This window comes from Eptesicus fuscus, chromosome 22, assembly GCF_027574615.1.
Source record: "Eptesicus fuscus isolate TK198812 chromosome 22, DD_ASM_mEF_20220401, whole genome shotgun sequence".
Lineage (NCBI taxonomy): Eukaryota > Metazoa > Chordata > Mammalia > Chiroptera > Vespertilionidae > Eptesicus > Eptesicus fuscus.
Window position 1 is genome coordinate 33,966,864 of NC_072494.1, and position 15,949 is coordinate 33,982,812.

The 15,949-nt window shown below is 40.6% G+C and overlaps 1 protein-coding gene across 1 annotated transcript in view; it reads right to left on the reverse strand.

Moving 5' to 3' along the window:
* Positions 1–2,796: 2,796 nt before the first annotated feature.
* Positions 2,797–15,949, reverse strand: part of CR1 (complement C3b/C4b receptor 1 (Knops blood group)) — a 158,635-nt gene continuing 145,482 nt past the window's right edge. Inside the window, exons 58-64 of the mRNA XM_054712264.1 lie at positions 14,101–14,319; positions 12,973–13,149; positions 11,571–11,762; positions 9,777–9,800; positions 7,618–7,693; positions 6,483–6,587; positions 2,797–3,823 (exon numbers count right to left, since the gene is read on the reverse strand). Coding sequence (XP_054568239.1) covers positions 3,811–3,823; positions 6,483–6,587; positions 7,618–7,693; positions 9,777–9,800; positions 11,571–11,762; positions 12,973–13,149; positions 14,101–14,319 — 806 coding nt within the window. The 3' untranslated portion in view covers positions 2,797–3,810. The remainder of the gene's footprint in view (positions 3,824–6,482; positions 6,588–7,617; positions 7,694–9,776; positions 9,801–11,570; positions 11,763–12,972; positions 13,150–14,100; positions 14,320–15,949) is intronic.

Consider the following 15,949-nt stretch of genomic DNA (forward strand, 5'->3'; position numbering starts at 1 on the left):
GAATTTTCTTCCAATCAATGAAATTTCTACACCTGGTATTCATCAAAGCATTCTCAATATAATTTAAATTTATCACATCGATTGCTTCAACTTATTTTGAGTTGACTCATCTCAGGATTTGTGCCGTCTTGTTCCCTATTTTTATGGACAAGCTCTATGAGTCAGTAATTGAGTTTTATTGCTTTTTCTCCAGTGCCCAGACAGTTCTAGGCCTGTAGTAGATGTATAATAAATATGTATTAAGTACTGAATGAAACAAACAGGTGTTGCTATCAAGTGCATTTAACATGTCTCATTCAATTCTTCAATCTATGGATTTACCAAATGCTAAAATATTCTGAGAGATTTTGATAATTTTAGACATTAAAAACAAAACTGGATTTGTCTCTTAAAAAAATGAGATAGGAATGTCTGCACTGAAAAACCTTTTTTAATCAGGCAGACAAGCTGACCTATGAAGTGGAGTGAATGTTTGTCCCTTAGCATTGAGATCATGTTAGTGACTGAGTTCAAAGGAGAATATGGACAGTGAACTTCCTAAGGTCCTCACAGGAGAAAACACAAAGAGAGTTAAGGCTTTGAGGGAAGTAGGGGAGTGAAAACTAGTGGTTCCACTCTGGCTGTTGTGGTTCAATGGTTAGAGTAGAAGCCCACCAACCCAAGGGTCGTGGGTTCAATTCCGGTCAAGGGCATGTACCTGGCTTGCAGGTTCCCCACCCCACTTGGGTTGGAGTATGTACAGGAGGCAGTTGATTGATGTGGCACTCTCTCATCAATGTTTCTTTCTCTTCCACTCCCCCCTCGATAAAATCAATGGAAAAATCCTCCAGTGAGGATTAATAACAAAAAAACTAGTGGTTCCTCTAACTCCCTCTAAAGATTTTTTCAAACTGCTAAAGAGAAAAGGAGAAAGAGTGGTGAAGAGGCATGAATACTCAGGTTTTGAGCTGTGTGGCAGATCTCTTTTAAGGCTTCATGTATTGTGGTATGATGTAGTTGGTTTGTGGGGATGTCATTATCAGAGTCCGACTTCCTTAAAAGAAAACAATGTTAGATGGTTCTTTGCCACCTACATGAGTATATTTACATGATGCTTTTCAGAGGTGGGGGTAGCAGCATGAATGCACCTGTGAATGCTCCCAGAAAAGGCCTTCGACTGCCCTGGTGGATTACCCAGTAGGTGTTTGTGGAAAGCTGAAAGGGTGTGGCTGGCTGAACAGAGGATGAGCCATGCTTCTGAGGTTGGCCCTGAGAGCTATGCCTTCTCTATTTGCACCTGGTGAGCACCTGCCCGCCAATAGCTTTACCAGCCAGAGCCGTCCTGTGGTAGGCCACACCCAAGCAGGCCTTGTGAAGCCAGTCAAATACAGAAAGGAGGGCATTTCTCAGAAGGAACACATTTTCATTTTGTTTCCTCTTGTTGCGGAAGGCTCAAAAAAGTAGATATATTGCAAACATATTTCATAAGAAGAGTTTCAATAATAAAATCTTTTCTTTCTCATTATATAATGGGGGAGACCAAATTTCATTAAAGCATTATAGTTTAAAATTAACTTACATCTCACATCTAAGTGTACAAAAAAAGTTAGATTAGCATTGGAAATAGCTTTGGAGAGTAATTGTTTCAGCTGCAGCTTTTCAGATGAAAAACGTGAGGGAAGAAGTTAACAGAAGCCCAACAGGTATGGCTCAGTGGTTGAGTGTCCTCCCATGATCCAGGAGAACACGGTTTGATTGCCTGTCAGGGCATATACCTGGGTTTTGGGCTCAATCCCCAGTGGGGGAGTGGGGGCTGCAGGAGGCAACTGATCAATGATACTCTCTCATCATTGATGTTTCTATTCCTCTCTCCCTCTCCCCTCTAAAATCAATAAAAATATATTTAAATTGAAAAAGAAGTTAACAGAATTGCTTAATAATACAAATAAGTTAAGCAATATGGTATTTTACACATTATTTCCCAGAGATAACCAATGTTTAAAAAAGTATCTCATGGATTTTTAACAATTAAAAAGTCACAGGCATCAGATATTTCTTAATCACATTGTGTACCAACCTACTTACTCCATTCAGAGGAGTGAAAAGAATTTAGATTTTTTTCTATGAAGGGATTTTTAATTCTAAGCAAGGCTAATTCTCACTTAATTTCTACACCTCTTTTAAAAGATTCTATTCCCCAAACCCAAGAAACAGTAGGGATTTGCTAAGCAAACCATTGAGCATCTGTTTATATATTTGTGGACTATTTGTGTGAGTGCATGTGTGTGTGTGTGTGTGTGAGTGATCTGGATAAATCTCTCTTGCCCTTTTAGAGAGGTAGTGGAGAATTGGTCTTTGAATTACTCTCAATTAAGCCCGTTACCCTTTGTCTATGAAATATTGCAATTTATTTTCCCACTTTGTCAGTTGACTTTTTGGTTCTGCTGTGTATTTTTTTCTCTTGCATGACTTTAAATTGTACTTCTAGTTGAGGTCCAGTTCACTATTGATATTTATCAATATAAATATCAGAATATACTTCGAAAACAACTATTAAAAACAGAATTACACAGAAGTAGCAGTAGTCATACACAAATCTATTCTTAAATATCCAGAAAGATTCTGATATTTTCTAGGATGGCCCCTAATATCACCCCAAATGAATTTTTCATCTCTAAGGATGTGGATTTTTTAGACACTCTAGGGCTACTTGTTGAGGATGTGTCAATACATGTTATTAATTTGATAAATTCTTAAACGTCCTGTTTCTTAGTAAATTTAGTGTAGTCTGAATCCATTCAAAAGAAAACTAGTTACTTTCATATAAAAATTTTACTTTTATTTAAAATTCAGTATGTTTTTTAAACAGAGCATAGTACAGAATACTTTTGAAACAGAGCTTAGGAAATATCCAAAGCTTATTTTTCCCCCAAATATTTCCCTTGAGTATTCTTAACCCATTTTTCCTATAATCATCTAATGACTATTTAACAAACAGAAATTACTATTTTTTGACAAAGTGAAAACATATCTTTTACTCCAACCTCTCTAAAAGGAATGGATTCTGCTCTATAAACAAAAAAGAAGGTATTTAAGAAAGACATATGTGTGTATGAAGACCCATATATATGAAGAAAAATTAGCAGAAAGTGAATTAAAACATTAGCAGTAGTTATCCTTGCATAGTTTAATTATATGTGACCTATTTGTTTTTCATATCTTCCTCCTGCATTTTCCAAATTCTCTTTTTTGAGTCCATTCCATATTACAGTTAACACTTGAACAACAAGAATTTGAACTGCATGGGTGAATATTTTTCAATAACTATACTTGAATATTTTTCAATAATTGTACAGTTGCCCCTCGGTATCCTGGGATTTTGCATTCAGTATTTAGCAAATTGGCAATCAGAAACAGCATTTTCATTCAGATGGCACACTTAACCCCCACATTGTTCAAGGGTCACCTATATAAATAATTAAAAATAAGAAAGACAAATGACAAACTTAGAGACAGAAATCCTAGGTGACAACTTCTTCCTTTAAGGAACTGAGACTACTTCTCAGCCCTCAGTGCAGTCTTTGTCCTGACTAGCCAGCGTGCTCTTTCATTTCAGCACAAAGAAGGAAGATGGAGTGACAGCATCCAGACTCCGAGGAGGGAGCTTCCTTGGGAATTGGGAGCTTCAGCATCTTCACGTGCACACGTTGGCCTCTCTGTGAAGTCACTTCAAGGGTTTTATGAGTCCCAGATCTTATTCTGTTGAAATGAATTGGGTCCTTTCCAATGAGCATTTTCATTTGAGGTGTTCTTCAGCGTTGTAGTATTTTCTCAAGGAAGGACACTGAAATAAAAGGAATTTTTCTTTAAATGACAGCAGGGTCAACAAATTTATATGCTGATAATCCTGATGCTGACATTTCATATATTTTACACGTTTAAAAGAAGTGTTTATTGCCCTCTGTTTTGGTAGCTATGTAGGACACAAATGGCATAAACTGAGACACTGAGTAGATAAGAGATTAATGAATAACTTGACCATTCCCCATTTCTTTTTTGTCAAAGGAAAAGTGTCCTCAGAGTTGAGCAACTAAATAAAAAGAGCCTTATTCCAGAAATCTAGGTCCATAGTAACACACAACACCTTCCCTTTAGTCTCCTTTCTGAACCATGGTTATGGCAGGGGGAAGTAAACAGAATCTGGTAGTTTGGAGGGGGGGCAGCTTCAGATAACTTGTCCTCCTGCCCGTATCACAGTCAAGACTGAAAGGAGGTATTGCATAGTTTAGGTGTCCAGATGCTTCCTTGGCCACTCTTTCTTCAGGCCAGGAACACTGGACAGGCTCCAGTGTTGTCACAAATGGACAGGCTCCCATCAGCTCACCTGACACTCCCAGTAATTATTGCCACCTGACCCTTCATCATTGTCCCCTTTCTAGCTCACAAGTGTTCCCAACACCATGTTAGCTGCATCATCATCGAGCATTCTCATGCGTTTCAACGCGTGGCTGTGTCTTTGGAGTCTGCCTCCTTACCTGGGAATGTGGTCCATCCTCCACATCCAGGAGCTGCCTGCTATCACTGAAAGGTTAACAACCTTGTTGCAGAAACCAGAGGGGCCCCCAGGCCTTTGCACATACCCTGCCTGCATTACATGTAAACTGCCCATTTTGCATACCTATTCTTATCCCTTTTGCCTACTTCCCCATGTAATCTTCATCCTTCTACCCAATATGAGCAGCTGGCTTAGGTGGGGGGAGAGCAGATGTCTATGGATGACCTGCTGCTCTCCCATGCTGCCGGCAGGATTGGAATAAACGCTCACATAGGATTGAACCCTGTCTGCTGAAGTGGCTCAAGTAGTGACAGGCAGCCCCGACTTATTGATTGTCCGGTGACAATGGTAAGTGACTAATCAAAATTTGGAGAATCAATGAATGAGTGAGTGAAAGAATGCGATAGAGTTAATGGGTAAAAAAACAAACAAATGAAAAATCGAATACTGTATGATGTATTTATATATAGTTTTTAACAATGAGAAGAATGGTTGTCATTTGGTGAAACCAAAATCACATCCATATAATCTCAAAGTATAACCTTGCAAATGTAAAATAATATGCAAAGTAGCTTAATAATACTAACCACTGGGTTATTACAAGTGATTTTTATTATTTTTATGTTTCTGGGTATTTTCTGTTTTCAATGAGTATATATTATCCTTGAAAGAAAATAATTTATTTTAAAAAGTGGAATAGACAGGAAGTGCTTTGAGTTCCAAAGGGAGACATCACTTTGCACTAGAGTTATTTTGGACAGCTTCCTGGGTCAGTGAATTCTCAGCTGGGTTCATGCAACTTAGATAGGAAGAAAGGTGGCAATGTGTTTTAAACAGGTAACCTGGCAGGAATAGGGTAAATCAAATGATATTTTAAGCAGTCTTCTGGAACATTTTAAAATAAAATTTTATAAAGACAAGCATTGCCCTCGTGGTCTGCTTATTTAGTCTGTTTATACTTGGTGGTAGCATGGCTAGCTAAGAATCAGTTTTGCACAATTTTCCCATCAAAATACCCAGATAATAGAGGAAAACAAATGTGTCACCCCTGCCTGGCCAGGTATTAGTGCTAATTGGCAGGGGAGAAAAAGATGAGAAAAATAGCTAAATTATATACATTTTAGTTTTGAAAAGAGGTCGTCAGTAGCTTTCATTTTAAAATTTAGGGCATCATTTGTCTCAGGTTTTAGATATCTTTGTAGGTACCTGATGGCTCCCACGTACCAAGAGGTTACCTGTTCGATTCCCAGTCAGGGCACATGCTCAGGGGAAGGAGTTGAACAAAGGGGGAGATGGGCACATACACAGTGAAGTCAGGGTGATGTAGAAAAGGTGCTTGCCTGTCAGTCTAGCTTGAGGAACAATGGATTGGCTAGGGGGTTAGACACAATACTTCATGACCTGCACTTGCCCCGTGCGCTCGCCTGTTCTCTCTCCATAGCCATGTGTCCTTATAAGCTTCATAGCCCATGGCCATGTGGACCCCACATGCAGGATGCTGGACTGGACTGTGCTTTAATATGGGGTGGAGACTGGGCATCCCTAAGTCTAGCCCTGCTGATTATAACATCGGACTTCTTCCCTGGTGGGACTGACATACCAGTAGATGGGACCTTGGAAGGGAACCCCCTTAACTTTACATCATCCATAAAATTCTTTTCCCCATGGCCCCCCAAGGGCTCCACTTCCACCGATAACAAATGCACAAAAATATAGGAATGCTTTGGAACACAGTGCCTATGCACAGCTCTGATGGAGTCCTCACCCCAAAGCACTGGAAACAATTATCCAAGAAAGACACCACCAACATCGTTTCTAGCTCCTGAAGTACTTTCAAAATGCCATTGGTGTTAGTGATCTACCAGGTACAATATCACATTTAAATCCTGTTTCCATTTTATATATTTGAGTTGTTGAAAGCATTTTGATTTCAATTTGTGTTCGGTACCTGCTAGGTTCCTCGTATGTTTGCAGACTTTGCGCATGGTCACAGCTGCCTTCTTGGGGATGTAAATGGATATCCACTTCCTTAGATTTTGCATCTGTATCACTGCTAATTGGCAGGGGGGAAAAAGATGGGGGAAATAACTAAATTATATACATTTTAGTTTTGAAAGGAGGTAATCAATAACTTGCATTTGGAAATTTAGGGCATAATTTGTCTCCGGTTTCCTATATCTTTGTAAGGTATCTAAAAAGAAAAATGTAACCAAGTCACACTTTTCAAAACGAAGTAAAAACTTGGATTAGAAAATAATACTAAAAACCATTCTACATGTTGTGTCGGAACTCTAACCTGCTTATAGACAAGTGCCTTAGAACAACACATTTCTCTATTCCCAAAGTTATATTGATGAGTAAATACTGTTACAACAGGATTGGGACATTTAAATGGCTTTGCACAACAATCTTACACGAGGCTTCCTTTCACTCCCATAGTGAAGATATACATTCTGTATTTTGTACAATACCTATAGTATGGAAAGTAGCAGTTATTGTCATGAAGGTACATAAGAACTGATAGTAAAATAAGTATTGAATTACTTTTAAATGTCAGTAATAATCTACACCAATAAAAGAGTAAGATGCAAATTGACTATACCTTCACGATGCCCACCAGCCAATCAGGAGTGAGTATGCAAATTAACCCAACAAAGATGGCAGGTTAATTTGCATATGCAGTCGCTGAGCAGCCGGGGCAGGGCAGGACGCTTGTGTCATGGCGACGATGCAGGCGTTCCGCACCACCCCAGCTGCTTCGGGCCTCTCGGCAGCATGAGAAGGCGGAAAGGAGGCTCTGGCTAGAGTGAAAGGGGTGCCGGCACCCAGGGGAAGGAAGGCCCATTCTTACATGAATCTTCGTGCATCAGGCCTCTAGTAGTCATGTATAAATAACAATAGCTAACATTTTGTGACATTCATTATAAGAGAGGCACTGTGTTGAGGTAGGAATGATTATTTTCCTATTTTCCTGGCAAGGAAAATGAACTTTAGAAAGACTAAGTATCTTGCCCAGGTTTCAAAGCTAGTGAGTGAGTATGAACATAGGTCTCAGTGATTGCAAAGCCCGTGGCTGTACTGACCGTTTTTTGCGCTTTAGAATCATCCAACAGGAAACAATGATGGATATAATAAAGAGGACCACACCGGAGAATATGCCTAGGCAGTAAAATAAGATAATCAAGTGCATGCAAAATACATAGCTTTTCATCTCTGTCTTCATATCTAGTCTCTCTAGAGGTTGCCAATGATTTTTTAAAATGTAACTAAATTCAGGTTTAAAAAACACCAACACTGGCTTACCTTTAAGATTTCCCCTTTGGCTGGCATTTCTCACTGGTTAGAACTCAGCCCTTGTACCAAAGGGTCATGGGTTTGATTCCCAGTCAAGGGCACCTACATGGGTTGCAGGTTTGATCTTTGCCCTGGTTGGGGCGAGTCTCCTCCCTACCCCCACCACCAACGCTCTCTTTTTAAAAGTCAATGGGAAAAATACACTGAGTGGCCAGATTATTATGATCTCTGAACGCATAATAATCTGGCCACTCAGTGTATATCCTATATAATAAAAGGCTAATATGCAAATTGTCCCCTCAACCAGGAGTTCGACCACCAGGCAGGCCGGCCAACCATCCATGTCCCCTCCCCCTGGACAGGCTGTCCGGACCCCGACCCATGCACGAATTCATGCACTGGGCCTCTGATATCTACACTAATAAAAGAGAAACATGCAAATTAACCATCACTCCACTATGCCCACAAGCCATGCCCACCAGCCAATCAGGAGCAAGTATGCAAATTAACCAAGATGTGGCCAGCCATGGAGCTGGAGCAAGCAGGAGGCTTGGGTTGCCCTGGCGATGGAGGAAGCCAAGCTTCCCGCCGCCCTGGCTGGCCCTGGCCTCCGCTCAAGGCTACAAAGTTTCAATTATAGAAGATAAGTAAATCCTAGATACTTGCTTCCAGCCAGCCCTGGCCTCCACTCAAGGAGGCACTGAAAAAAAAGAAAGAAAAGAAAAAAAGGAGGGGCTGGGACCTTGGGTCGCCGGGGGGTGATCAGGCCAGGATGGGCCAGCAGGGGCCAGCAGGGGGGTAAGCAGACCAGCAGGGGGGTGAGCAGGCTGTCAGTGGGGGTCAGTGGGAGGTGATCAGGCCAGCAGGGGGGCAGTTGGGGGTGAGCAGGCCTACGGGGGTAGGGCATTTGGGGGCGAGCAGGCTGGCAGTGGGAGGCAGTTGGTGGTGAGCAGGCCGGCAGGCAGAGTGGTTAGGGCAATCAGGAAGGCAGGCATGCAGGTGAATGGCTGGAGCCAGCAGTCCTGGATTGTGAGATGGATGTCTGACTGCCAGTTTAGGCCCGATCCCTGTAAACCGGCAGTAGGACATCCTTCGAGGGGTCCCAGATTGGAGAGGGTGCAGGCTGGGCTGAGGAATACTTCCCCCACCCCCATGCACCAATTTTGTGTACCGGGCCACTAGTGTGTGTGTGTGTGTGTGTGTGTGTGTGTGTGTGTGTGTGTGTGTGTTTGTATATATACTGAGTGGCCAGATTATTATGAGTTCAGAGATCATAATAATCTGGCCACTAAGTGTATATCCTCTGGTGAGGATTAACAACAACAAAAAGATTTCCCCTTTGCTTCTTGTTTAATCTAGCCCTTTAGTGTCACTGCTATAGGGTTGAGGGTAAGGAGTGAGCAGAGCCATTTTGTAACTTCAGTCCAACAGCAGCCTTTCAACAACATGTGAGAACAGCACTGAGGCTCCTGGGCTCCGGCTCTCAGGCCCTGCGCGTCTCTTGTGTGAGGCACAGCAGCTATTCTACACAACAAACTCTGCCAATTCCCTCTGAAGCCGACTCTATCATAACACTATTCCTCTTATATACTCAGATCCCAGAAACAGGCTTAGTGGTCTTTGAGGCTTCCAATTTGTGCAAGCGAGCATGACTGCCACCCTGAAGAATATTCCCAGGTTGTATTCTCCAGCTACAATAAAATAAGATGAAGGACTGGCCATCTTTAATGGTTCAAAGACAGTGCAGAGCCTTTGAGAGAGGAACCTCTATAGGCATATGAGGGTACCAGTTTTGCCACACTGTGGCCTGAGTTTATCACTGTTTCCTTTCTAAATGAAATCGCAATGTAAGATATTTTGATCTCTCTTTTTACATTTCATTCATTATAAGTGGATACTTACTGTTAAAGATGCTAGCGTTTCTCAGCAAACCCTTTATAAAACTTACCAATAATGCGAGCATTACGTCGGCCTAAAAGGAAGACAAAGGTCACAGATGCATCAGTCAAGCACTCAACGGGACTAAACAGGAGCCCTCAGCCAATGACAAGTTAGCCTAATTTTTATCCTTGCACAGTCCAATTTTATTCTAATATAAAAAACCACTGGTTTTACTGAGATAATCTCATTTTATCTTGTGTTCTCAGTGGTCTGTTTCCTTTCTTTTTAACTTACCATTTTATCATAAAATGAATAGAACTACAGAAAGAATTTATAAAACAGAACAAAAGAAAAATGTTACATATAATTCTACTACCATGAAATGCTTTGGTACATTCCCATCTAGAACATGTTCCCTTATATCTAGGTTTTTACATATTTATAGCATCTCTTTACCTACCTAACCTTTGAACTGTGGAATTAAGCACTCAATCAATATGTTAATTTTTACCACCACAACTACCACTACTGCTACTTGTATGATAATACTATTAAGTCTTCATTAAATTTGTCACATATTTCTCATCTGTCTACTGCTTTCGTATTTACTTTCCAAAATATGCACATAAGCTGTAAGTCAAATTTGTTGGTCTTTTATTATTTTCTCTATCATATCAAAAAGTTCAAAAAGTTCAAGCCTTCTTCCAGAGGTTTGATAAATAAATATAATTTACATTAGTTTTTCTTTATTGACTTTATTAAAACTGTAACTCTTTAATACATCTGAAACTTTTTGTAAGATAAAAAGAAAAGTCCTAAATTTCTTTCAATGCTACCTATGTTATTTGATCATCTTTACCGTCTCTGTGATATTTAATTTGTAAGATACTTTTATTTATAACCTTTATTTTATTAATATCTATTCTGTTTCACTTATAAAAATGAGTCAATTTTGTGCTACTTTAAAGTGATTTATGTATTGTGGCTTTATATTTCTTTTAATGTCTGGTAGGGTGGCCCTTCATCATGGGAATTTTCTGTCTTTCATGGCCACATCTTTGAACCTTCTAAAGGCATTCATTCAGCCAGCTAGGCAGTGAGATTTTTCCCAAAGTAAATATAATTTGATATTAAGGAGATTACAGTTTGTAATTTGGAAATACTATTTGTAAGTCAGATTAACTAGCACATACAAGGGACTAAGTATAAAAACATCTTGAACAATCTTGGTATTCACTGCTACAAATAAGAATCATAAGAATGGGTGAGGGAAGCCTAGCACTAACTTAGATTAAGAAAAGTTATTCATTGCTAATTTTACTCATCAGCTCCTTGATGTGTACAAGTTCAGGGTTTAGAATTTGCTATCTAGTTGCCCATAGAGCTCAATGACACCTGATTTCTAAATCTGCTGATGTAGTTTGACAAGTTTAGAGTCCTGTAGCTTACAGCAGTGAGGGAGATGGAACAGCTGGTCTCAGCAACTTGGAAGGTGTTTCCTGACTCATGCTGAAACTCTTGAAGGCCTGCTCTGTCTCTGATGGGCTCTTGACTTTTAAGGCCCCGGGCTATAAATGAATCATTACTGTGGGATGCGTGCAACAATAGAGTGATGCAGACAAAAAAGGTTCAGGGAGGTCCCCAAGGAAAGATGAATGGGTTGAGAACTGTGAAGAGAGCAAGGCTGGCTTGATTCCCATTGCTAAGGGCTTTTGGAGAAGAATTAGGAGCTCCTCTTGCACTCCTCAGCGCTAACCCGTGCGGTAACAATCACACCACATTGGATGCCAGTACGGATGAATGAATGAGCAGTGCATGACTGGGGAGCACCTACATTCCTTGTACCTGCTCTTGCACTTACCAGATGTACGAGTACATGTGGCCAGAGGAGGGTCCCATGTGCTATCTGCCTGGCACTGGCTCCGGGGACTGCCTTCCAGAGCATATCCATCTTTACACTCCAAGGTTACATTATCTCCATATCGAAATTCTTGGCTCATGTCCAGCTCCTTCCAGATTCCATTTGTAAACTCCGGGGGGCTACATTTTACCTCTGAAATTAGAAAAATCAGAAGGAAATTGATATTTTATTGATAACTTTAGTTGTAACTACAATAAGGGAAAGACCTATGACCCCCAAACCTATTTTCCCTTCAGCAAAGATGGGTCATGTTTTCAATCAAGAAAAACTGATATCCCCTCCCTAAACATCTTATGATTTAAGATTCTCAAACTTTATTTTCCTGGGAATATGGAATGTACTGTAATCCACTTTTAATGGTGAACAACTCTGAAACTGAAAAGTTGTGGAAAGATGAGGAGTTAGGATAAGCATACTCTAGCCTAGATGCTCCTGGGTCATACCACAGGAAATAGGAAGATAACATGGTATTTGAAAAATGAAAGAATAGAAGAGAAACAAGCCAAGCAAAAAGCCCTTAACTTATGGTTCGGAAAAGCCAAAAAGCCACATTTAAAAGGAGACAGTATAAAAGGCAGAGTTAGAAAGCAGGGGGTGAGCTGGGGTCCAATCCTAGCACCATCACTCCTGCGCTGAGGATCATAGGCTAGTAACTGGATCTCTCTACACCTCAATTTCCTCCTCGGTAAGAGAGCAAGAATAATCATCCCACCTCATGAGAGTCTCCGGGAGACTAACACACATCCCTTTTGTAAAGATCTCAATAGCATGCCTAGTCATAGAATATGGCTTTTAATCTCACATTTTGTAGCTTTTTAGAATACTGCCAAGAAAGGTTTTAAAGTCATATTTCATTTTTGCAAATATAGACAGAATAACAAAAATCATTCCTGGGACTTGGTGCAGGTAAGAGGCAATAAACTCTTTACCTTTGGACTTGGAAGTAATAGTGAGACTCCGCACCCGGCAATTCCCGAACTAACTGCTCCGACCTCACTTCTACCGTCCTCACAACAAGGTGCTTCTACTCTCTTATTGACCTTCTAAAGGTGTGTGTGTGAGGACCATCTGTGATCCTTTAAAGCTGAATAGTTTATTAGTAAAAGGCCTGGAAAGCATTTTAAATTAGTGATTGATGTCTGTTTTATCACTGAAAATTCCCTCTGTTCTTCCTACTTAATTGGGAGAGGTAAGGATATTTGTGCAGCCTCTCTTCCTACTGTTTGTTCTGCTTTTCTTCTCCTCTATGGATACTCATTTCACCATCCTCTCAGAAAAGATCTCCATCTTATTAGCCTCATGCAGAAATCTCCCATAAAAACCCAGTAAGAATAGAAGTTACCTTTGCAATAATGATAAACTTGGCTCCAGTTCCCCTCATGTGTACAGAAAAGGAAGGCTTTCCCCACCAACAGGTACCCTGGGTCACAGGTGTAGTTGACTATCGTCCCAGGAAGATAAGGAGATACATGTCCTCCAGTGTGACGCCCATTGTGTATCTTGGGCGGAGGTGGGCATGCTAAGATCAAAAGAAGACTTTGAGTTCAACAGAGAAGTATGAACACGCCAACACATCTAATAATATTTCTGACTCTTAGCGCCACATGAAGACCTAGGCAGGCAGGACTCAAGGCACTGAATGTTTGCGGGTCAGTGGGAAGACTAATTCTCTAAACACAGACCTCTCAGCCTTTAAACAGGATCATGTATGTCCTTTACCTGCAGACAGCACCAGACAGAAACACCACTGGCATCTACAATAACCCAGTCAATGCCATCTGTCCTCTCTGGAGGACGGAGCTTGTGTGGACAATCACAGCCACAAAGGAGCTTCTGGTTGCCAGGGACTGGCACTTAAAGCTAAAAATATATGGCAAAGGATTGAGCTACAGAGGCCAAGGGCACAACCACCCACTTCACTTCTCCAGGGCATCCTCAGTTCCTTTTGCTAAAGGCGAGAAGAAGGGTCAACAAAATGCAGTCAGGGGCTGAGCAGAACTCTTAGAAGTAACAAGAGGAGCACAAATGGCTACATCGGGACTTGCCCAATTACTTTTAGAGCATTACTAATTTTGAAGTAAATTACTCCATCGACATGTACATTTTGCTCTGCACAGCATCTATAGAGTATGGAAACAACCAGTAATAAAGATGGCACAACCAAATATTTCCACTGGTTTTAAAATATTCTCTATACACTTTGGGCCTCACTGATTCTCTCCACGCTCTACTGCCTCCTCTCCTCACCATCCTCCATTCCTCACCCCAGTGGGCAGGGTCATCAGAATACCACCAGTTGGGGCACAGTGCAGCACTTCTAGAACCATCTGTTATTCTCCTGGCAGGTACTTCTGTGTCTGATATTCATAACAAAGTGATATTCAGAGGAACATAACTGTCATGATAGTGATATGGAGGTTCTTGCCCACACACACTGATCCATATGGGAGGTGGGGAAATGTGTACTGACCAGAAAGTTCACAGCGAGGGGCAGGGCCGCTCCAGATCCCGTTCCCTTGACTGTCACTTGTGCAGCGGATGGTGCTCTCCCCAATGAGACTAAAGGCCGTCCCTCTGTCTGTCTGGGGATCACATGTGTAAGTTACTTCTTTTCCAAAAGAAAAGATTTCCAGAGGTCTTCCTGTGTGTCTTCCATTACGAATATCTGGAGGATTTGGACATAAGATTTCTGGAAAGAACACAAGGGCTGTTAGTTTCATTGAGGCGTTTTCACTAGAGGTAGTCTACAGGCATAGGATGCTATGGTTGGTGCTCCTAGAAAACACCAATGACTGTATCTTTGCTGTCAGCCTTTGATGAGATGGGCTAAATGATATAAGATCTCGATCTCATTTTTCATGGAAAAAGTACAAAAGAAATTTGCTTATCTTGAATCGTCCTGATAGTTAAGACTTTTGGATAATAGAAACTTAACATGCAAAACTTTTAAAGAAGAATAATAACCCTTTAGAGCAGCGATTGTCAACCTGTGGGTCGTGACCCCTTTGGGGGTCGAACGACCCTTTCACAGGGGTCGCCTAAGATATCCTGCATATCAGATATTTATATTATGATTCATAACAGTAGCAAAATTACAGTTATGAGTAGCAACGAAAATAATTATATGGTTGGGGGTCACCACATGAGGAACTGCATTAAAGGGTCACGGCATTAGGAAGGTTGAGAACCACTGCTTTAGAGGATAACTCATTCGACTACTTAATAAATATTACTTGAGCATATACTCTGTGTCAGTCACTCATTGGAGCCCTGGAATATAGTGATGAAGAGCACAGATAAAGTCACTGTCCTCCAAGGAAGACATTTTCGAGAAATATTTTGACAATGTATTCCACGTGTACTAATCACCTTAAAGATGTGAAACTTTTCCTTGATAACTTATTGATCTGGCCATCAATCTTGATTATGACAGTGTGCTGACACAATGAATTGAAGCCTCTGCGGTTATTGTAAAAATTCTAAGCAACTCAGATTGCTTTGTTTTTTAAAATGTATGGATCTGTTTATGACTTAATTTTCTCCTTTACTTTCTGTCAGGCTTCAACTTGTTACCTCTTTCTAGTATCTGCTTGTCTGTATAAAACAGTCCCCTCCTCACTTCTAATTGGCTTTTCTAACTAGGCTTGGTGTTTTGAGGAAGCTACGTCAATAGTAAGAGTCAGGAAAATAAGAAAGATAACTGAGCTCTCATGCAGGCCAGTAGGACAGCCACTTATCATTCCCATTCCCATGAAGAAACATTGGATAGCAGATAACAGTATGTAAGCTATTTTCTCATAAGTTTTACTATAAAAAGCACATTTTGATGTCTGAGTAGATTTCTAGCAATATAAACATTGTAGTAAAATGTGATTGTTTTATTTATACATATATTACAATCTTTAAGGTCAAGAGATAAAGCAAAATTTTGTCTTTATTGGGCAAAATATAATTGGGTAGGACAGGAGAACTTGGTATTAACCCTACATATAGGAGACTCTTTTATTTTTAAATCCTCACCTGAGGATATGTTTTTATTGATAAGGGGGTGGGGAGAGAGATTGAGAGAGAGAATGAGAAAGAGAGAAACATCAATGTGTGAGAGAAACATCAATTGGTTGCCTCCTATACACACCCTGACCAGGATGGAACCTGAAACCTTGGTATGTGCCTTGACTGGGAATCCAAGGTGCAACTTTTGGTGTATAGGGCAATGCTCCAACCAACTGAGCCACCCAGCTGTGGCAGCAGACTCATGTTTTAAACAGATTACTTTTGAATCTTTCAACATAATTTATTTAAGTGTGTGTTTGGAGAGT